Raw genomic sequence first — 23,159 nt, 5'->3', positions numbered from 1 at the left:
TCTACATTTGAAAGTTAAAAATAATCAATGGACATTGTAAACTGGCAGTAATTAGCTACCTTGTCTTGAGTAAATTACATTGCATGTGTTTGTAGGTCTGGATGTTATACTAACATTCTAACTAACATGGTTCCCATTCGGAGCTTTCATTTTACACATTTAACAGATTTCTTGAGACTATAATGGGCTCAGTATTTCTGAATGGGATCTTTTTGTATAAAGGAGAAAGACAATGTGTTTTTATCTGTTGAATACTATACTCAGTTCTAAGTGAGCCATGATGTTGCTTACAAAGGGAATGGCACTGTATTTATTACCTTACACCCAGTGAAGTCATTTGAACATGTAGATGTAGATGGATGTAAAGAACTACACAATCAGAATTCTCAATTCATTTATACTGGGTGTAGTGTTTTTACACCCACTTTGCACAAATGTAAATGAAATTACAAGATGCAAGACAGTGGAAAAATCAGAAATCTATTGAAAATTAGCACACATTAAGAGTTTTAACTAAAAAAACAACCAATGTAATTTAAGTGTCCAATTTATTTCTGGTTTTGCAATGTTTCAATGCTGGTTTTACACGACGCTGACAAGACGGCTTTGAGTGGTCACATCTAAAGATGCTCTAACATTTGAAGGTCTCACTTGACGTCATGGTAAGTAATGATTTAAGCAATGACTCTACAATTCAAGCAAAGTGCAGTTTAGATAGAATGTATGAAGATGTAAAAGCAGCACTGATGAACAGCTCCACTTCAATAAATAAGGCCCTGATCCAGCAAAAAACTTACTTTGAGTAGTTCCATTGAATTAGGTGGATCTTCTCACGTGCTTAAGTGATTTGTTGGCTCAAACCCTAAGTCGTTAACCAGACTGAGATATACAGTATTGTAATGCTGTTAATGCAACTTACTGTTGTGACAAGAACCTTTCTGTTCTGGTACTAAACTAAATGATTTCCTTTGCCAACCTTTTAAAAGTGTATGCTTTGAAAGACATGAATATCTTGAAAAGCTATACTAGTCTCAATGTGTCTAGTAGCACCTACCTGGTTCTCTCAAACTACCATACTATATTAACATATTATTGCATTTTTTCCACAGATGGTATGGAGTGAACTGTAAAAACAAGCATGCAATCACATCAATGCAGACTTATTTCTTTAAAATGTCATACTGTATATGATTTATTATGTTAACACTCAACCACATCATATTATTTATGTTCTGTATATTTTGAAAAAGTGCTGCTTGATCAACATCACCCTCTTTTTTCTTAGAAATTAACAAGATAAATGTTTCAACAAAAAGAAAGAAAGAAAACAATTAAAATACTATAATATTCTCCTTAATAGGCTTATACTCTTCTGATAAATAATCTGACACAGCACCTTTGTCTTCCATTTTATCTTAATACATGATGATGTATTCAGATTCTCCCTCCCCCACCCCCACAAAAAATAAATCCCAGGAGATAATCCTTTACACTAAGCCATCATGCTTTTAGACTTCACAAGTATAGCAACCATATAGAAATACTATTTTTCAAAGATGCAACACTTGGGAGAGAGAGATGAACTCCAAATGATACAGATTTTCATTCTCCAGCATGGAATCACTACCAAGAGTTGATCTGGCACCATTTTTATTTCAGTGGAAGAGGAAATAAGCCATTGGGCTTATAGTGTTTTGTTGTCATATTTAAGAACATGAGACTTTTAGAGAGACTTTCACCATAGAGCTAAAAGCATTGGCAGAAATTCTCTATCATTCACTGTGACATAAGTTTGTACCCCACAAAATGCATAGACAGGAATTTAATATAAAGAATTAGTCCATTTACCGTATACACAAAACATATATCATTTAACTCTTTTTTTCTTTTTTTTTCTTTTTCTTTTTTTTTTTTTTTTGGCAACCCAACATAGATAAGCAGCTGTGGAACTGCCAAATTAAAAATCGAGAATTTAGCAACATAACAGTATTTTTTAAGGATATTAATCAAATGTGGTTGTAATTCAAAACCTGAGGCTGTGCACTGGTTGTTAGCTTAAAACTATCTTTCCATATAACATTGTGCTTCCATTGTATAACAAAGAAAAATTAACAAGAACTAGAAAAGTTTGCTGCTGAACAGTGCTAGGACATACAGACAGAAAATACTAATACATGTTATCTATTTAGAATATTGATTTAAGTCATATCTAAAGGGATATAATGGACATTAGAAAATGCTTACTTGTGACTGACTTAGCTATAGCCAAAAAAGTTAAATATGTATCAAATAATGTTTAATTGGATTTATTATATGCACTATATACAGATAGGAAAATGCCTTGCAATTGTGCCCCATGAACACTACAAATCTGAATAGGCAGGTGAGTCCATATGACGCAAATAAATTATTAAAACCGAAATTATAGGAACGTATCTAATCTTGTGATCCCAAAAAGCAGTAAAAGGGCTGAATTAATTTGTATCAGAATGAAGCTACAATTATCTAACTCTGCAGCATCTGTATAGATAATACAGTATGATTTAATTACCACCCAAGCATGGAATTAGTATCAAGGTACCATTTTTAATGACGTATTGATACTCCTTTTCCACCAAATCCAAGCATACAAGAAACTATACTATAATGTTTTCAGTTTGTGGTTCCTAGGGCATATGTTTCAAAAACAAGTTGCCTTTGAATTATAGACATGTATAAAACATTCTTTGTAAACCTCTAATCTTAGATTTAATGTTTTATGTAAGTACATTAGGTCCTTATCGAATAGTATTTGTTATGAAAATCATCCAATGACATACTGATAGGGACCATGGTAAAAGAAAACTGGAAAAGAAGAAAGCTATATAATATTTAAAAATGTAGAAAACTCAACAGCATGATTTAAGATGAAGATTAACATTGTTAAGGCTGTATATTCAAGCACTGTATGTTAAGAGAGCAATGGATATGAATTTTAGGCAATAAGAAATGTCCTTCATTGTGGATGGTACTGTAAAGAAAGAATGATGCTGTCAACAACTGATTGTTGGCATAAACTGGCTACTTATAGCAGTATGGAAGTTAATAAAGTTTGCAGAAGATGGCAGAAATGAATTCTGAAAGATGATAGCCAGTTTTCTCCAGCAGTCAGCCTGATAAGTAAAACTCAGAGAATCTAGGTCTGCATCTAAATGAAATACTCCTTTTTCTCCTCTGCATTGACTTGGCTGCCTTCTGCATTGATAATGGCTGTGTCAGCATCAGGTGCATCTTCAGCTCCTTTAGCTTCATTTGTTAAATATGTTCCTATGGGAATTAGTACAATAAAAAAATTAGTAATTTTACTTTAGGTAGTTTTATGCACAGTAGATCTGTAACAAAGATCTAACTGGTTTAATGAGTGGAGTGGTGCAGAACAGAACTTGATGCACAATTTTAGCATTAACTGTACTGGTACATATAACATTCTAATTTGGGCAAGTAGTAATTATGATTCATAACACTTGTCCCATATGCACATATATTTTCACATATCTATGGGGGGAAAAAAGGTACAGCAGTTTCAAAACCGTATTTTTTCTATCTCCAGTGGCATGAAGCAAAGAAATATTTTAACATACAATAGTATCACTGTGTATTATATGGTATATCTAGATGGGTAAGAAAATTGACTTTGAATAACTTAGATTTCATTAAACACATGTTTTTGAAAAATGGCTTCTAATTATTTTTGTACTCTCACATTGGTGTAGGCCATTTTTTTTATTTGCTCTTTAATTCCACAGACTAGGATAATTAAGATTCTCTAGGAGTGCAAAACTGAAAATAGTTGCATTAAGTTAACCCAATTGCTTCACATTGCCACTGACATTGCTTTGCTAAATAGTATAAGAGCAGGATATTAATAGAGCTGTATGCAACAGACAATTGTCACTTTGTGAAAAGTGATATTTACATTGGCTTGGGACTCATTTGTTTTCAGCCAGGAAATAGAGCAAAGCTGTCACATTTTCACCAGATTAATTAGAAATTTGTAATTTTTCACACAGTTCTTCTGAACTTAAAACAAATATTTTATCAGTTTGTGTTTGCTAACCGCATGACTACCCTAGGTAGAATTAGGTTTAATAATAGTAATACTTTTTGGGGAGGAAGGTAAACTAAGGTTAACAACTACGCTGCAAGCCATTCAGACATTAAGCCTTCATAAACTTTTTTTTTTTTTTTTAAACAATCACCTCGGTTAGATTCTAAAATCTGTCCTCTGTTTTACTCAGACCCTTCTCTCCATTGACTCTAATGGAGTTTTTCCCTCAATAAGCGTAGTGTAAAAACTGAGTCAGGACTTCAGAATTTTGCTCCTGGAGTGAAATCCTGGCTACTCTGGAGGCCATAGCAAAACTCATGCTGATTTCAGTGGGACCAGGATTTTACTCCTTGTATTTAACACAACTTATTTAAAGTTTTATCATGATTTCTGATAGTTAAAGCCTCATTTCAATAACCATATATATTCTGTGGAATTAATATAACAGTTAAAATGATGAGGACACGTAACTGAGTGCTTACAGCAAAGGGCTAGAATCTAGGCGCGTTCTTCCTTCTAAATCTCCCTTAGCCACTGACTCACTACATGACCTTGGGCAGGTTGCTCAACATCCTTTTGCTTCAGTTAATCCAACTGTAAAATTGGGTACAAAATCAGGACCTCATGGGAAAACCAGATGCTACTTCTGAGCGTGAGCTTTCCCAGGCAACTAAATTACAAGGGGAGGTGGGGGCAGAGAGGGCACGCGAGTGTTTGAGGGTGAAACTAATCATGAGGAAGTATTGCTGCAAAAGGTGATTGCACTTTGATTAAATCCGTCCTACCTTTATGTCTTGCCAGATATCGTCCAAGCAGAATTATAGAACATAATGTGACAAAGACAACTACAGCCACTATTCCTCCTATGAGAGCATGGTCAGGTCCAGTCTGTCCAGCCAAAGCATTTGGGTCTAGGGGAGGGAAAAAAAAAAACAAAAGTTGTCCTGATCAGATTAGAATTGATAAGAAAATGCACAGCAGCAAGTTATACTGATCATTTTGAAAATAGGGCATTCCCCTCTTTAATATTCAGGGTGGTCATTCCCCCTCTTCTACTACCAGTATCTTATCAACAGCATAGCATTGCATGTATTCCCAGACTGTTAAAGCCCTGAGGACATCACAGTTATGAAAAATATTACCTTATTCTTCCTTGGCAGAGGTTATTAAATGGGAAAGGTTTCTGATTTTGTCCTAGTTGTTTAACAACTGAAAAGCTGGAATAGCTATTTATAGAAGCAAAAACAAGGAATTGAGAATTGGGGATCAGATAGCATCAGCAGAATACTGTCTGCATAATACATAATTTATGTGACTGAGTCTCAGTGGGGATCCTGTATATAGTCTCCTCTTGTCATTCCTTTCCGATTGCACAAGAAATAAAGAAGGAGATAAAGTGCAGACTTTCCAAGTTCTTCTGCAGATGGCTGAGTCTGCAGGAATTTGATCATGTAGCCTTAAAGATCCTTGTTCACTCTCAAATGTTGATTTGTGAATTTACTAGTTATCTGATTAAACACTGATGCTAGTAAACTCTAATAGATTTTAACAATACATTAGCAGTTTCATTTCATTCACTGTGCACAAAACATTGGGATTATTGTCAGATTTAAGCTTTTTATACTGGTCATTTATCTATTAGTGAGCCTGGTGCATTACAGAAGGCTCCAAAGAAGCAATCATGGAAAACGACACTGTTTAGGGGTCAGTAATTCCCCAGAGCTTTTGAAGAATGAACTGGTAACCTTCAAGTGTTGATTCATCTGAAATATTCTGGGGAGGGGAGGGGGAGCGTCAATCCTGCAGTAGTATGGTAGAATTTCTCTTCTTTTTTTTTTTTTAAATGAAAAATGCCTCAGTCTCAAACTAATAGTAATTCTCCCGAGACTGAGGGTTGTGTATTAGCTTGCTCGCTCTGTAGTAATCGGTCTGCACACACTGCTTCAAGGACATTTCCCTTTTAGGCGTTGTTTATATTCTATAAACAGTTTGCAAATAGCTGTCTTGAAACGGAGTAAGATGGAAATAGCATTAAAATAGAAAAGAGGACAAATCAGTAAAATCTGACTGAGAAAAGCTGCTGATAATGTTTTGGAAGTGTAACACTCTTGTTTGGCTTTTTTGTGATTTTTTTATTAATTTTCATAAGGAAACAATAACAAATACAGAAAGATAAAAGACGTACAGCTTGTGTATGTAACCAAATTCTGCATATTTCACAAGTAGCCAATAACATTATGCAATTACGGAGTTACAGCTTGTTAAAGCTGCAAGACCAGATCATGCAAATCAGACAAATTATACAGACATAAAATGTTAGGGTGATGGTGAAAATAATAATAATGCCATACACAAACAAGCAAAAAAAGTGAAAAGGGGCAGGAAGATGGAGGGGAAAAAGCAAAAAAGGTGAGGTGGAATGGAAGTCTGGCATTATCTGAGCTCTCTCAGCATTCTTCATCCAAATGTATCAAGAACAAGGATCCAAATTTCTTCAAATTCATATAATTGCTCTCTGCAGCGATAAGATATTCTTCTTTGAGTGCTTGCTCATGTCGATTCCATCCTAGGTGTGCATGCCCAGTGCACAGTTGTCAGAGATTTTTGCCTTACCAGTATCTGTAGGATCAGCACTCCCTGGAGTGCCACATTTATGCATCGGTATATCAGGCACCACCGGCCCTACACCCTCTCAGTTCCTTCTTACCACCTGTGGTGGTTAGTTGCAGCTCCTTTCCTTGCTCAGCAAGGTCTAGCGGTTTAGTCTCCTCTGCCTTCGAGCCTTAGGGCCTTGTAAATAGTTTGTTTATAGTAGTTAGTGTTTAGTAGGTAGAAGTTAGTGTCCCAGGGGGGACTTCACCCCAAGTAAGGCATGCCCCAGTCTCCTGGACTGTAACAGGCCTATGCCTTTAAGCTACCCCCATAGCAGCTGCTTCAAGTGCTTGGGGGAAATCACACATGAGAGATAAGAGCTGTATTTGTAAAAACTTTCAGCCCCTCATGCAGAAAGTGCGGGATATTCGTTTACAGGCTCTCCTCATAGAGTCCGCCCTTCATCCAGCTTCCGTGCCATCCCACCAGGATTTGCCGAGTACCTCGGGCCTCGTTGCACAGTGCACCCCCCGCACCAATTCCTGGCAATGGCATGGGACCTAAACCCCTGACAGTGCCTTCACAAGCTCCCCTGGCGCCAAGAGAGCAAAGGCCTCTACCCACGCCACCGACTCAGCACGTGTCACAGGAATCGGCAAAGGCTCCCCATGAGGGCATGCCAGCCGCTAAAACCTCTCAAGGCAGTGGAGTGCCACTGATCCCCTGAGACAAAGCAGCGCTCTTCACCTCCTTGCAGCAAATCACCGGAGTTGCAGCCCAGATTCTCTGGGGCTCGCCCTCTGTCACCAGCACTATGATCATGGTCCCTGCCATTTTGATGTGGATCGACTAGAGGGAGATGCCGGTCTCCGTATTACTGGCACCATTTGCCCTGCTGGTGGTCGGACTTTTGGTGCAGGTTCCAGTAGACTACCACATGGTAGCATTCTCTGTCACATCTCCGGTTCCTTTGGCACTGGTCCCCTCAATACCGGCACCAATATCCTCACTCCATGCACCAGTCTCCAATGGCGATGGTCAGCACACAGACTAAGGCATCAACAGTGTCACCAAAAAGAGATTCCTTCAGCAAGGAAGGGCAGTTCAGCCCCTCACCTAGACGCCACCAGCTCGAATGGGTACCCGAGGTCACATCAACATTGACAGCACTGCCTTGGCAGCACGGCCAGTGGTCAGTGCAGTGGCCTGATTGGAGTTTGTGGGGAGTGCCAGTCATGGCAATATCCCCTTCACACCGCTCATCGGCTGCCGCCTCGGAGCAACAGCTGGTGGCACCGACAGCACTGGGCTCGGTGCATGAGGTGCACTTAGAGGCCCTAGCAGAGGAGAGTGCACCCACCCCTAAGCCTCGCACCCCATCCCTCCCAGGGGGAAGATGCTCCGGGGCCTCCCCCCGCTGTACAGTCATCATCTTCGTCCCCAAATAGGGTGGTTGTGGGACTTGAGGGCCAGCCCACCGGATGATTTTAAAGAACGCCAGGCCTTGCTTCAATGGGTGGCCGAGAACTTGGGCCTGGTGGTGGAGGAAATGGCTGAGCAGGTGGAAACCTTGTTTAATGTCCTGTCTGCCTGTACCCTGGCCCCTGTCGCACTACGGTGTGAATGATGGTGTCCTCAAAATTGCCAAGGCCCTCGGGCAAATTCCCTCATCCATCCTTCCCACCTCTAAAAGGGCTGACAAGAAATACTTTGTCCCAGCCAAAGGGTTTGAGTATCTTTACACCCACCCTTCCCTGGGTGGGTGGTCTCTTCGGCCAATGAAAAACATAAACAAAGGCATACCAGCTCAACTCAACTTAAAGAGGCCAAAAGATTGAATAACTTTTCCTCCCAAACAGGTCCAACTGCCAGACTACAATTCTGGGTGGCAAACCATCAGGCACTCCTAGGGAGATAGAATTTCAACTTATGGGACTCCATCCATAAGTGCAAGGAGTCCCTCCTGCAAGGTTTGGCCCAGGAATTCAGCATCCTGGTGGAGGAGGGTGGCTCACTGCTCCCTCCAAATGGCATGGGACACGGAAGCCTCGGTGGCTAGGCTGATGACATCAGAGGCGGTTATGAGGGGCACTCCTGGCTTCAGACTGCTGGGCTCTCACAAAAACTGCAGACCTTGATCCAAGACCTTCCATTTGATGGGATTGGTCTTTTTTCAGAGCAGACATATGTGAGGCTGCATGGGTTAAAAGACACTCAGGCTACCCTTCGCTTGTTGGTCATGGATACTCCACAGTCTGCGAGAAAGCAGTTACTGCTGCCCGTGCCTTGGCAGTCTCATCCAGGGTCTGCAAGGAGAAGGAACAGGGATGTTAGTTTCAGTCGCCACTGCCCTTCCTCCTTCTGCTCACCTGTGTGGCCCAGCAAAGTGCCAGGGGCCAGAAGTGCTGGTTTTGAGGGTGTGGTCGAGAGTGATGTCCCACTCACCTCCTAGGATCCACCCCTCTCTTTTCTCAACCGTCTTTGTCCTTACTGTTCAGCCTGGTTGCAAGTGGAGGAGGTCCCTTGAGACATGACAGGAAAGGGATTCTACTTCTGTTATTTCCCATCCTGAAAGTAAAAGGGGGCCTCAGACCCATTCTGGACCTGCAACGCCTCAACATGTCTCTCAAGGTCTCCCTGGCTTCCATCATCCCCTCCCTGGATCCGGGAGACTGGTATGCTGCCCTTGATTTGAAGGATGCTTATTTCCATATTCCAAGGTCACAGACATTTCCTCCGTTTCATAGTGGATGGCTGCCATTTCCAATTCATGGTGCAGCCCTTTGACTTCTCATCGGCCGCAAGGGTCTTCACAAAAGGTATGGCGCCAGTAGCCGGTTACCTGAGATGTTGAAGGGTCCAGGTCTTCACATATCTCGATGACTGGCTCATCAAGGGCAGGTCTTGGGAACAAGTACAGAGGAGCCTTGATCTGGTGCGTTCCACCTGCTGCAATGTGTGTCTGTTGATAAACGAGCAAAAATCCATCTTAAGGCAATCCAACTAATAGAGTTCATCGGGGCGGTTCTCAACTTCACATGAGTCAGAGCCTTCCCTCTGGTGGCTCGTTTTCAGGCCATGTTGGACCTGATCTCCCATGTGAAGAACCACACGCTCACCATGGCTCACACCTGCCTGTGATTGTTGGGCCACCTAGCCACCTGTACATTCGTGGTCAGTCATGTCCAGCTCTGGCCTCTGCAAGCCTGGCTAGCATCTGTTTACATCCTTACCAGACACGACCTACACCAGGAAGTTAGGGTGCCGGATCACATTCTGTCATCCCTGGAGTGGTGGTTGAACCCTGGGTTGGTGTTGGAGGGAGTTCTCTTCCTGGCCCCGGCCCTGTTGCTGAACTTAGTCTCAGATGCTTCGGACCTGGGCTGGGGAGCCCATCTGGGTGAGCTCAGCACATGAGGCTGCTGGCTGCAGGACGACCTGGCCCTTCATACCAATGTTAGGGAGCTAAAACCAGTCTGCCTGGCCTGGCCTGCCAGACTTTTTTGCCCCATCTTTTTTGCAAGATGGCACAGGTCCTCACAGACAATACTGCCGCGATGTATTATGTCAACAGGCAGGGTGGAGCCAGGTTGTCAGCCCTTTGCCAAGAAGCTCTCAGCCTTTGGGACTTTTGTGTGCGGCATGCCATCCATCTGATGGCCGGGCATCTGCTCGGGACCAGGAACGTGTTAGCAGATTGCTTCAGCAGGACCAGGCGATCTTCCAGAAGTGGAGAACTCCCCGGGTGGACTTGTTCGCACCCTGTCAGAACAGGAAATGCCATGTGTTCTGTTCACTCCAAGGGATGGACAGGGGTTCCCTATCAGATGCTTTTCTGCTCCCATGGTCAGGGGCCTTGAAGTATGCCTTCCTGCCAGTACCGTTAATCCACAGAGTCCTTGTGAAGATCAAACAGGACAAGACCAAGGTTATCTTGATAGCCCCCGAGCAGACTCGCCAACATTGGTTCCGCACGCTGCTAGACTTTTCAGTAGCCTCCCCACTGTGGCTACCTCTCTGTCTGGACCTGATGTCCCAGGACCACAGCAGTCTTCTGCACCCGAACCTGGAGGCATTTCTCTTGTCAGAGTGGCTACTGCATGTCTGAATGCGGAAGAACGGGAGTGCTTGGCCCGGGTTTAACAGGTCTTGCTGGATAGTAGAAAGCCCTCCACCAAAGCGACTTACCTGTACAAGTGGAAAAGGTTTAAGTGCTGGGCTTTGGAATGACGTGTCTGGGCTGAGTAGGTCTCGGTGCAGGTGACCCTGGATTAGCTTCTGCACCTCAAACTTCAGGGCTTGTCCCTGTCATTGATGAGGGTCCACCTGGCTGCTATTTTGGCTTTCCACCCTCCCTTCCAAGGCAGGTCAGTCTTCACTCACGACATGACGGCCCGGTTCTTGAAAGGTCTGGAGCATCTTTACCTTCACGTCCAGGACCTTGTCCCTCCCTGGAATTCGAATCTTGTGCTGTCAAGGCTCATGGGGCCTCCCTTCAAACCTCTGGCTTCCTGCTCCCTTCTCCTTCTCTCCTGGAAGATTTCGTTCCTGGTTTCAGTTATGTCTGCCTGCACGGTGTCTGAGATCAGGGTGCTTACTTCAGAACCATCCTGTACGTTATTCTACAAAGATGAGGTCCAGTTGTGGCCGCACTTGGTGTTCCTGCCCAAGGTAGTTTCCCAGTTGCATATCTGCCGTACTTATCGGTCTTCTTCCCGAAACAGCAGGAGTAACCTGCGTTAGGCCAGGAGTAACCTGTTTATCCATGATATTCACTAAAGCATAAACCTAGTTTATCTACTGGCAGCTAAATTAGACAGGATAAAAATTGTTTTATAAGGGATTATTAAGCACCCATATGATTCTGTATTTAACCACTAGGAGTTAGGAAGATGCTTTCTCTAGAAGCAGGCAATTCTTTCATTGCCACATGTGTAGTTTCTTGCACCTTCCTCTGAAGTTTCTGGTAATAGCCACATTCAAGACAGGGTATTTGGCTAGATGGACCACTGACCAGCATGGAAGTCCTAGATTCCTTTGGATTACTGTGGATTAATGAGGTTCTACTGTTTCTATATGCTGACTTTTCTGAGTTTTGAGAGTCATTTTAACCATTTGTTTTATACAAAATCTACATTGCACTTATTTGTAAAATCTTGTCTTACCTTGGTGTCTTACCTTGGTGTGGATGTTTAATTTTTAACATGATGAATGATAATTATTGGCACATCAAAGCAAGACTACATCTCAGAACCTGTGAGTACTGTTCTTAGTAAATTGTACCCAATAACCAATACATTACATTAACCATTTACACTGTATCACCAATATTATAACAAAACTTCTGATAAAAAAGTTGCCCACAAGTATGTCTTTTAGGGGGAGCATAGTTTCCCTGATCCGAGATAACAATCCATAAAATAATGCTGCAAATTGGGAAGCACTCAAGAAATTAGGAAAGAATGTTGTTTAACATTTTTAAAAGCTATATATTATACTTACAGGGTAATGCACTGTCCTTTTGCAGTTCATGACATAAGCAGATTCCCTTGAGTGAATTACAGCCTTGCATTCACTTTGGGGCTATCCATTATCTTCTATGTAATTACTACTGTAGCCAAAAGGCTTCAGGAACTGCTTCTACAGCACAGAAACACTGGGGCATATTCACATCTCCATGTATTGTGAGGATTTATATTTTTAACTCCCATTAAAATTAGTGGATGTGATGTGTGTAAATCTGGATAGTGAGCTAAGGATATACTCCACAATTTGCCTGACCCCCTCCCCCATTTTTTTTAACAGTGTTCAGGGAATCTTCAAATTTTCCATTCAAATTATTAATGATATTGTCCTGATGAAATATATATGCCCAAGGAGATGAATATGGAATTAGAATTATCCAGTAATTTCTTATGGATACTGCAAATAGATAATTACATTCAAAATTATGCTCACAAAAGTTCCAGAGTAGTTTGTCCCCTGTTAAAATATCTAGAGGATTTCGGTGAGCTAACACAAGACAGCTGAACTTGAGTTATATGCTGTGATATTCAAATTCAGGACTTCTGAATCAGAGCAGATCTTGTTCCTTCAAGGATCATCTTCTCATCTTTTTTCTTTACACTTTGAAGGGATTAACCAATAATCTTAACACTGAATCGCTTAAAACAATAAATTCTGGATTCCTTTGATTCCTCCTCATGAGGCCTGTTCAACATAATAATTCTTGATGCTACAAAACATCTGTCCAGCTTTTGAGGATTCTCCCCTTATTGGCAGCATGCACCCCATGTCTTTCGTTCCAACCTCCACACATAAGATACCTACATGAGAGAAAAACTGGATCACTCATAAAGATGAGGGTGAGACATGACAATATTACAGATCTGTGTACAAATAAAAGGTGCACTTTATGTTCTGATGCCAATCTTATAGGAGTGTAATTTGTTAAAAATACCTTAGGTCCCTAGTATTGGTATTCACACATTGGTTTAGCAGAGAAATTGCTAAGTAGTTTTTCATGATTTGGTGTAAATTATATGTTATTCAGCTAATTTCATTTTCTCCTGGCACAACCTTATTCATGCATAGTTAATTTCTCTGAGCTAAATGAGGGAGAGGCTCAGATAACCCAAAAGATGAGCAATGGGAGAAGCAATTGCTAAAAGGGGTGCATGTTTGTGTGTGATAGTCATGTATTCCCCTTTTCACTCATGGACAAGCTTGAAAAGCTTCAGAACTTGTCTGAAGAACCTACTGTGGAGCCCATCACTGGAAAAGGCATTCCCTCTTCCCGCCGGCCCAGACTTCTCAACTACTATTGTATGCTTCCTATGAAACTTCTGAGGGTTGGTTAGCAGGGTTTTCACATGGCCAGCAGGTCCACTCCTCATCATTTGACTTCAGAGGCAGCCTAGTGGGTCTTCTGCCTCCTTAATACAGTAAACTCTGCTGATATCTGTGGCAGCTCTTCTGTTTTGGAGTACTAACACCCAGTAATTCAATACCCTGGGCACTCCAGAAGGCAACACTATCATTGGCTTTTTAGGAGGCACATCTCAGGAGGTTGCTAAGAGGGTAGAAAAACTGAGGGCTGGGAGCAGGTCTCAAGAGTTTGTGTCACAATTCTTAGCTGGCTGGAGCCATCCTCTGGCCATGTGGAGAGGTGTGTGCCTAGATCTGGCATAGTAGCTGCAGCTCATGGCTGCAACACTTGGTCCAGTGGCAGGTCCTTTCATAGCAAGAATGTGAAAGTGAGGGAAAGAAGACTGCCCCTCTCCATACACCAATCAGGATGCTTCTTGGTACTGGCTCTAATGGAGAAGATGAGGTGCACTCAATGGGTTGCTTCTGTACAGGATCTCTATGGGTAAACAGGCAGATGCTGAAGGAGGGAAGTGGTGCAGTTGGAGTGGGGAAGATGCTTTTGGTCAGTTGACAAGGGATAAGGTATGTATGTTGATGGGGCAATGACGGATCTGCAGGACAATCAGATATCAGACCAAGTTCTATTCTTGGGGCCAATAACTGTCCATCTCTTCACTCAACAACACAGAATGGCAGCAGTACAGACTCATGCCAGATTTCTGTTGAATAGCTCTGATTCACTTGGAGTCCATCTGGTTTAATTTTGGGTACTATCCATCTGGGACCATGAAGGTGAGAATTCATACCTCCACTACCCATAGGTGTTGAAGTGCCAAGACCACCTGAGGTTCCCAAGGAACAAAAGTCTCCCACAGCTCTTTGCCTTTTGGATTTGTGTCCATAATTTTTGGAAGCATTCATAGTGGTTTTGAAATATTTTCTTCAAAGCACACATGATGGAAATCAAAACCCCATTATGAAGATAAATTAGCTCAGGGCAGCACATGGCCAAACTTGTCTTCAGAAAATGAAGAAGAACTAACTGTGGATGACCCTTTATCCCATGATTCAATAGTCTACAGCCAGTGGTCTCCTGGTCTCCTCCTCATAACCAGAATCAGGGAAACTAGGAAACAAGCATGTTAGGGAATCCAGCAGGAGACCTGTGATTTTGACAACTGCACATTGATGAACAAATGCAATAACTGCAGGTGCCCATTTTTACCTTGTTGATGGGCATCCCTGACTCGGATATACACACTGGTATGCTGGCATTCCAGGTGTATGGGAAAGCAGTATAGCGGTTGCAAATGAGTCTTAGGATATTTCTGTTTCCACTCAATGGGGTTTAGTTCCAGGTCTTTCCAGTCATGCCTCAAAGGGTGGATGCTGCATTGTGTACTGTGCCATTAGACTGGAAGTTTTAAGTAGTAAGCAAATGATTCAGCCAGAACTGGAATGAAGTACTGTCTTGCGTAAATGGGACCAGTTGATGCATTCACAATAGGAAGTCAGTGGCCCCAAACAGCGCCAATTCTGAACCAGCTGTGATGGGTTGTCATGCCCGGGGTGCGGTCTGGGAGCCATGGGAATTGCTGTGCCCCTCTAAGACACACAGCTGGGTTGGCCATATTTTCACACTGCTTGATTGGAGACATAGCCAGCCTTGCCAGGCCTTGTTATCACCCAACACAACAGCAGGTGACGGCACTGACTCAGACTGAGCTACCTGAGTGCAAACAGCAGACACCAGCCAATTGCCAAGCTCCCCAGGCATGCACACGCCACTGGAGTATAAACTCAAAATTATACTGTCTTGCACTGCACAGGGATCTGTACAATGTAAGCTCAGAAATAGTTCGATGTGGGAAAGCTATGCAACAAGCCTGTGTTTACCAAGCTGGGATTTTTCCCCAGACACTTCACTCAAAGACACACTGGTTTAGATAAAGCAAAAAACAAGTTTATAACTACAAAAGATAGATTTTAAATGATTATAAGTGATAGCAAACAGATCAAAGCAGCTTACATAGTAAATAAATAAAACTGCAAACTAAGCCTAACATGCTACAAAGATTGGATATGAATTAGCAATTTCTCACCCTGACGGATGATACAAGCACTCTGTCAGGTTTCTATATACAGGCTGGGACCAGCTCTTCCCCCAGTTCAGTCTTTGTTTCTCATGTGTTTCCAGGAGTGTTCTTGTGTGTGGAGTGAGGCCCCTAGATGATGTCACACCCCACCTTATATAGCGTTACCATATGGCAGGAACCCTTCGTTCCAAACTCAATTCCCAGCCTACTTTGTGGAAAAATACAGGTTCCCAAAATGAAGTTCAGTACCATGTGGTCTGGTTACATGCTCTAGCTGAGTCATAGCAGCCATTTCTTTTAGGCTGGCTGAAACATTTACAGGAAGGCTAAGCTTTTCCACAGCCCATTGTCTTTGTTGATGAGTCATTAGCACTGTCTAGCTTCATCATTGTTGAACCTGAAAGGCTAGCCGTGGGTGTTTTCCAAAGTAAGCACATTTGAAATACAAATCCATAGTTAATATTCATGACGTCAGATACAAAAAGATACATACATACAAATAGGATAATCATATTCAGCAAATCATACCTCCTTACATGACTCATCTTGTACAAATTGCATCATAATTATGTCATAATCATACAACTTTGAAGAATATGGGGTGCAATGTCACCAGTTAAGAGGAAAATTTGATGACAGAAACTTGGTGCAGTTACTGACCAAGGTTAGGAGGAATTTGACTGATCTGAGACACATTGCTTGTAATTACTCTGATGGCTCCCCACCACAGATACCATAAAAAGTCAGACATGCCAGGCAATCACACAAACAAGTGTATCAAGAGAAAATTAACCTGGGATTATTGTGATGATTACTTGTGACACATTTGAGTTATTATTTCTATACTGCCCTCATTTGTTCCAGCCAGAAGGGGTACAGATTTCTGACATGAAAGTTGACTGACTTTACTAGGTATGTGGAGGATGCCAACTAAAGATGTGTCTAGAAGCATCTACCAACAGTCCTTGCAAGACGATAGCTGATATGTATGGTTGAAAGGCATCAGAATGGGTGAGGATTTATCTCCCAATCCAAATGTGATGACTAAGGAGGGATATCAAAGCTTTCCCATCATCATTTAGCTTGCAAGGGCAATTTGCTCAGAAGGCCCCAGTCTGGAATTCAATACAGCTGCACTCTGTTATTGTCTGACTTTGAACTTAAAATGTTCAAAGATGGACAAAAAAGTAGTAGTATAGCCTATGTCCACTCTATTGTAACAGTTTATCATTAAATACAGATGAGTCAGGTAGAAAAGAGCTTACTTTTAAATCTAAAAAAACCCCACCCTAAATAATCTAAAGCCTTTTTTTTCTGATTACTGCAGCAGCGTATCATACTGTTTTTCCTGATAAAAAGAATCCCTACTGTAGCAGAATAAAGGACAAATGTTAAGGATACAATGTGACTCTTTCAAGGAGTCACATCTGTGACTCCCTTTGCAAGTTCTTTGTGTTGCATTGGTAAATAACATGATGGAAGAAAAAAATTATTTTCTTCTGATGTGTAACCATATGTATATGTTTTTTGCCAGAGGTAGATAAAAATATCCAAATATATCTTTCTGAAGTTTTATTACTTTCATTTAATTTTTTGTTCTGTGGCTCTATGAGGAGGGCCTGCTCTCCTAAAAGCCATCTCTTTGTGAAGGGGATCGCAGAACTTAGAGTCTAATACCAATTCCAAAGATCCTTACATGCTGACTCCTGATTCTATGCCCACTGACTCTTTTTATTCAAATGACACAAAGATTTCTAAAAATAGATCAATACAGATATTTTTGATCTGGTTCTCTAAAATATCCAGTTTCCTGGAGGGAACAGAGTTTTCACTAATTAGGGCACATGACATAGCTTTCCTATTAATAATATTGGATTTGAACCCTTCAACAGAGCCACTTACTATTTGAGACTTTGGTTGGAAGAAAAATGACTGAAATCTGCAGAATTAAGTTATTAATTTTTGCCTCCATCCTGTTTTCAGTAGAGGTTATTGCAGTCAATTTAGATTGTAAAGATATATTCGTAGCTTGTCCAGATATAACTGCTGGCTGTACAAGGGTGGGGAAAAGGTGCATAGCTGACTGAAGAACTCCACTATTAACAGCTGGTTCTTCCAATGAGATACCACAGTCTGCAAAAAAAATAGGCAAATGACCCCTTATCGCTGCTTCTAGAATTTTAATAGACTTTAATTTTTCTTCTCTTTCTGGAGAGCCAAGATACTTAATATCTCCCGTGGCCAGGGGGGAAAAAAGTGCAACCGAATAACCAAGTTCAAATTTGGTTACTAGCCTATTAGCAAAAACAAACAAAAAACCCACAACAGAAAGACCACAGAAGTCATGCACTGGATTTTGTTATGTAAGAAAAAGTAAGGCTGATGAATTAAAATTTCTTTTAGCAAATGGGATTTTTTCCTTGGTGCTTGTTCCCTTCCATCCCCAGAGATGAGTTTAGTGAGAGGAATCCTGCTCTTCGTTTTCCCTTCCCAACAGGAAAGGACAGGAAGGACAGAAGCAGTAGCTGGAGTTGGTATAGTCAACCTAATAACAACTGACTCTTCCTTACATCCATTTGTGTGCGTGTAACTCTTTTCACCATCCATAGCAATTAAATGCCTACGCACCTGATGAACTGAGCTCTAAGAACAATGCCATGCAAGAAGCAACAAATTAAAAACTGATTTATGTATCATGAACAGCAATAAGGTTGCTGTGAAAGTAAAACTGTAAAGAGGTCATTTAAAACAGTTCAGAAAGTTGCACTGGTAACCTTGAGCAAATCCCAGTATTTTAGTAAGTGTACTGGAAAAGCTGTGTATATGCTTCAATAAAACTTCTTTTTATAGTGTCTTTCACACACACTGCATCCCAGAATGCTTCCCAGAGTTAATTAGTACAACTGCAGGGCTAAAATAATAAATACTAGCTGAGGTAGAAAAAGTTCAAGAAGTGTAGGCAAGGAGACAGCTGTTTTCAGTTGAGCGATGATGTGGGAGAGTTTCATGAAGTGGAGGGATACAGACAGGCTGTTACCAGTGGTGGGAGCTGCAGCGTAAAATGCTTAAACCTAAACAGTGCAGAGACAAGGCCAGGGGAGCAAGAAGACAGTAGAAAAGCAAGTTCCATGAGGTATGATGCCACTACTGTTACATCATATGTCTCATATAGTGCTTTTCATCAGTGAATCTCAAAATGTTTTACAAAGTAGGTCAGTAACATTTTACAGATGGGGAAATGGGAGGAGAAGTTACTTGCCCCAGAAGGCTATTGGCAATAGGTTGAACGTGTTCATGAAGCGTTTTAAAAAACTACTGTGCAAATTAATTGTGTGAGTTCCATATAATTTTTCACTAATAAAATTAAAATAACTATAAATCAAAAATAGTGTTAGAACACCCTTGATGAAGTCAGCCACTTAGCACCAGTCTATGAGGATACCCCTAACTTCATGCTTAATAGCAGTTTTCTCTGTTATTTGCTTCAATGGACCTACTCATGGAGTAAGGTACTACTCAGAATGAGTAAGGGCAAAAAAGTATGACCACTAACCTTTTGGCAGCTAATGGTGTTTTTCATTTTCATTCCAATCTGTGTGCATCTAAGAGATTGACAAAACACTGTTGGTGGTGCTTGTGACCAATCCAGTGGAGGTCAACCATTACCTCACTAACTGAGATGAGTGTGATTAAAAGTAGAATTAGTGGAGGTCATTTTGGTGTAATGCAAAAAAGGAACAGGAAAAAAAGAGTGATATTATTGTTAGGAGGATAAGTATCCCAATTAACATTTTGAGTTCTTTTTATAGCCATTTTTATTAGGGCATAAAATCCTGTGTAAATTTGTTGGGACACAGCAAAATCCATTAATAGAGTTTCTGTCCAAGCAATAAAACTACCTTGAATTCATTTAATATTATGTTTGTGGTTTAATTTAATACAACCCATTCTTTATGTCACATCTGTGCTAATGAAAACAATAATATTTTCCTCACTTAATAATGATATGCTTGATGGAATTCTCCTCTGGGAACTTTAAGGTTTTGGTTTTTTGAGTTGCCTTAAAGTTAAATACCATCCAGTTATTAGAAGAGGGCTGTGTTTGCTTTTAATACCGTTGATTGGTCATGAGTTGCTAAGAATGAGATTGATCTTTGGTTTTCTAAAAGCTTTCTGTGTATTCATAAAATAATAAAAGCTGTATATAGTCCGGGCTTTCTTTCTTTCTTTCTTTCTTTATTAACCTGTCAGAGTGCATTCACGTCCAGCAGTACTGATGATCTCTGTGTCAACCCTCATAGCTGTAATATATCCAAATTCTACCAAGAGGGCCACATCTACACAAGTTTGCACTGACATTCATTTCCTGCCTTCTCTGGAGACAGCAATAAGGGCTCCAATCAAAGGTCCAGTGTAATTACTATGTATATTTCAGATTAAATAAATGTGATAAAAGCTTCCATCTGGCTGTTGATCAAACGTGCAAAGGGAAGCTGATTTCCAGTGACATATTACAATGTCTCTTGTAACAGTCCCAAATGCCATCCTGTAAATTACTTACATTTGGGATTACTTGACTAAGGCAGAGAGAAATAATACTCACTTTTTAAGTACTGCCCATTGGGAGGATCTGAATGTGATCTAATCTTAAAGTTGTTAAACAAGGCATTAAGAAATAATGGAGTCATGTTTATTTTACTAAATGACAATTGTGCTCAAACTATTTGAAGAAGACAGACTCAATCTCATTGCAGTCTGAGCTGTATTCCTGGTGACAAAGATATACCAAGTCGACAGGGAAGGGGAATTAAGACACAACAACATTAAGGCATATTGTACTGTAAGAAAACTTTTAAAAGTTAGTGAGAGAATGTCTGTTCAAATACTTAAATATTTTCAATAATAATCTATCCTCATACACAATTGTGGCCCAGTCCTCTGGAAGTGCAGTGCCAGAGCATTTCTCACAATCAGGGCCTATCCTTTCTTTTAAAAAAAATGTTCGGAGAGAAAACTGCTGACATTTCTGATTATCCTTCATATAGTATACACCTAATTCTTGCAATAGTGGGCTGGACCAAAAGGGGATCTCTGCCTCATTATTTCAGTGATCTTCTTTTAACCAACTCATTTTCAAGAGAAAGAAAGATGAATGGGATGTTCAAAGAGTGGCTATATGGAACTAAAAGGGCTTCTCTTTCCTATGATTTATAACTGATATGGGGTTATCCTAGAATAGCTCTGAGATGAACACGGAGCTTAAAATAGTCATATCTGTCTTAAAGAAGCAATATTCTCCCCCTCTATCTGTACTGTGACTTTCTCGTGCATAGAAGGTGATCTCTATTGCATATTCAGCACTTATTCCACACACAGAGAAAATGAAGGATATATTATTCAGATCTGCAGTGCAGGTCAGGGAGTTTCAGAAGTTTGCCCCTTAGACTTCTTGTTGTCAAGCCTGATAGAATTTTTTGTACCCTACTGCCCTTAAAGGGGCTGCGCATTCGTGATGGAGTTATTAAAACAAGTTTCTCTCTAACCATTGGTCCAGGACAAACGGATAGGGAGAGTTTACAGGTCTAGTAAGCATGTGTAGTGGTGTTTCTGACAATATTCTGCTTTTGTCTCTTTTTTGCTCACTGCACCTTCATTTCCACTTCCACTCATTGTTTGTATTGTGCCTTCTCTTCTATAGTTCCCATACCTAGAATCCTCTCTCTTTAACCTAAAACACCATGTATCCATCCTCTCCTCGTTAGTGCTTCCTTAAAACACAATTCTTTCAAAAAGGCCTGTAAAATCATTTACTCCTGTCTACAGGGAAGAATTAACAAAATATACCAAAAACAGAGAAAAAAGAGCTAAACCCAAACAAAAATGGAATTTAACAAGTTTCTTTTTTATCTCAGTGTTCAATAACTTGCCTTCTATTTTATCCCCCCTACCCTTTCTTCATCTATTTGTTGTCTGTTTATATTGCACTCTTTTAAGGGCAGCATATTTGTATGTAAAGTACCTTGTACATTTTAATTGCTATAAAAATTAAAAATAAGATACTAGCTGTGGAAAACCAGACTGTTCTACATGACATTATGTTTGATTTGTGACATTTCAGTGTCAACAAAATTTTGGCTACAGACATCTCACAAAAATATCTATGACACTCTAATCAACAATTTGTATAACCTCAGGTAGAGGTTAATGTTTAAAGGTTTATGCCATTTAAAACTAGAAAGCAGATATTTCAAGCTTGCAAATAATATAACCCCCAATTCAGCAAAGCACTTTAGCATATAGTTTAAGTGACTTAAACACATGTTTTTGTTGAATCAGAGCCATAGTATGGGATTCTAGTTTCAGCGGTTTACAAGATATTACTTTCCAAAACCTATGTTGGAATTGAAATGATGGAAAAATAAGATAGTAATCAGAATGACATGATAAGAGATTTTGTAACATGTCAGGGCAAGAAATGAATGCAGTATACCATTGAAAAGGTTGGAACCCTGTTTTTCTCAGCATTTGTTTATAGTACAGGCAGGTCATAAAATGTCACACTCATATTGCGATGTTTGTCTATCATTCCTTTTGTTTGTTTACATCAAGACCTAGGCCTTGAACCTGTGCAATTTTCAATCCAATGCTCCAATAAAAATGAGGTCACTGTGATTGGATGATCGTATCACAGAGAGGAAGTATGATCCAGAGTCTAGGGTACTAGTCTGGGCCCTGGAAGACCAAGGTTCAACTTCCTGCTCTGCCACAAATTTCTTGCATGAGCTTGATCAAGTCGCTAGGGTTTGTCTAATTTCCAGCTTGAGCAGACAAACCCACACTAGCTCTTGATAGAGCTTGATGTGTACTAAAAGTAGAAGGGACACCACAGTGGCACAACAGGCTACATGGCCCTAGTACAATCTGGTCCAAGATCCTAGGTATGCATTCAGGCAGTTAACCTATCTGGCTGCTCACACCACCATGGCTACACTTCTATTTCAGTACGCTAGCTCTATCAGAATTTACACCTAGATTTTACACCTTCCAGTTCCAGGGTAGACATACCCATAGTCTTTCTGTATCTCAGTGCCCCATCTGTAAAACGGGGATATCAGTATAAATTCATTAAAGATTGTCAGAACTATGGAGGGAGGTGGTTATACAAATACCTAAGATGTCTAGATAGATTGATCACAGGAAAAGTCACTATATTTCAGAGAGGAACTATTTAAAGAACTTAAATGTTTCATTTAAAAAGTCATTAAACAAGCAGATATCTATTTTACACAATTCTGAGGTTCAATAAAAATAAATAAGTAAAAACGGCTTTATTTAATTGGAAAAAAGTTGAAAAGTAGGTTTATTTTGTTACTAGAACTGCTGATAAGATGAGATCAGGAAATCAATACAAGGAGGGCATTAATCTTTTAAAGAATGATTGAGTATATTCTGCTTGCTTCATTTTTTTCTCCCCTTATTCCAAAAATAGCCCTCTTTCTCAAGTGTACAGAGCT

General features: G+C 40.5%; 1 protein-coding gene across 2 annotated transcripts in view; it reads right to left on the bottom strand.

Annotated features, from left to right (window-relative positions):
- Positions 1 to 3,187: 3,187 nt before the first annotated feature.
- The window catches only part of CADM2 (cell adhesion molecule 2), a 164,068-nt gene continuing 144,096 nt past the window's right edge, over positions 3,188 to 23,159 (bottom strand). For both annotated transcript variants that reach the window (XM_077807278.1, XM_077807279.1), the window contains 2 exons: positions 4,873 to 4,998; positions 3,188 to 3,306 (listed from right to left, as the gene is read on the bottom strand). In XM_077807278.1, coding sequence (XP_077663404.1) covers positions 3,188 to 3,306; positions 4,873 to 4,998 — 245 coding nt within the window. The remainder of the gene's footprint in view (positions 3,307 to 4,872; positions 4,999 to 23,159) is intronic.

The sequence above is a fragment of the Eretmochelys imbricata genome, chromosome 1, assembly GCF_965152235.1.
Source record: "Eretmochelys imbricata isolate rEreImb1 chromosome 1, rEreImb1.hap1, whole genome shotgun sequence".
Taxonomy (NCBI): Eukaryota; Metazoa; Chordata; order Testudines; family Cheloniidae; genus Eretmochelys; species Eretmochelys imbricata.
Note: the sequence above shows the minus strand (reverse complement) of the source record. Positions and strands in the feature narration are given on the sequence as shown.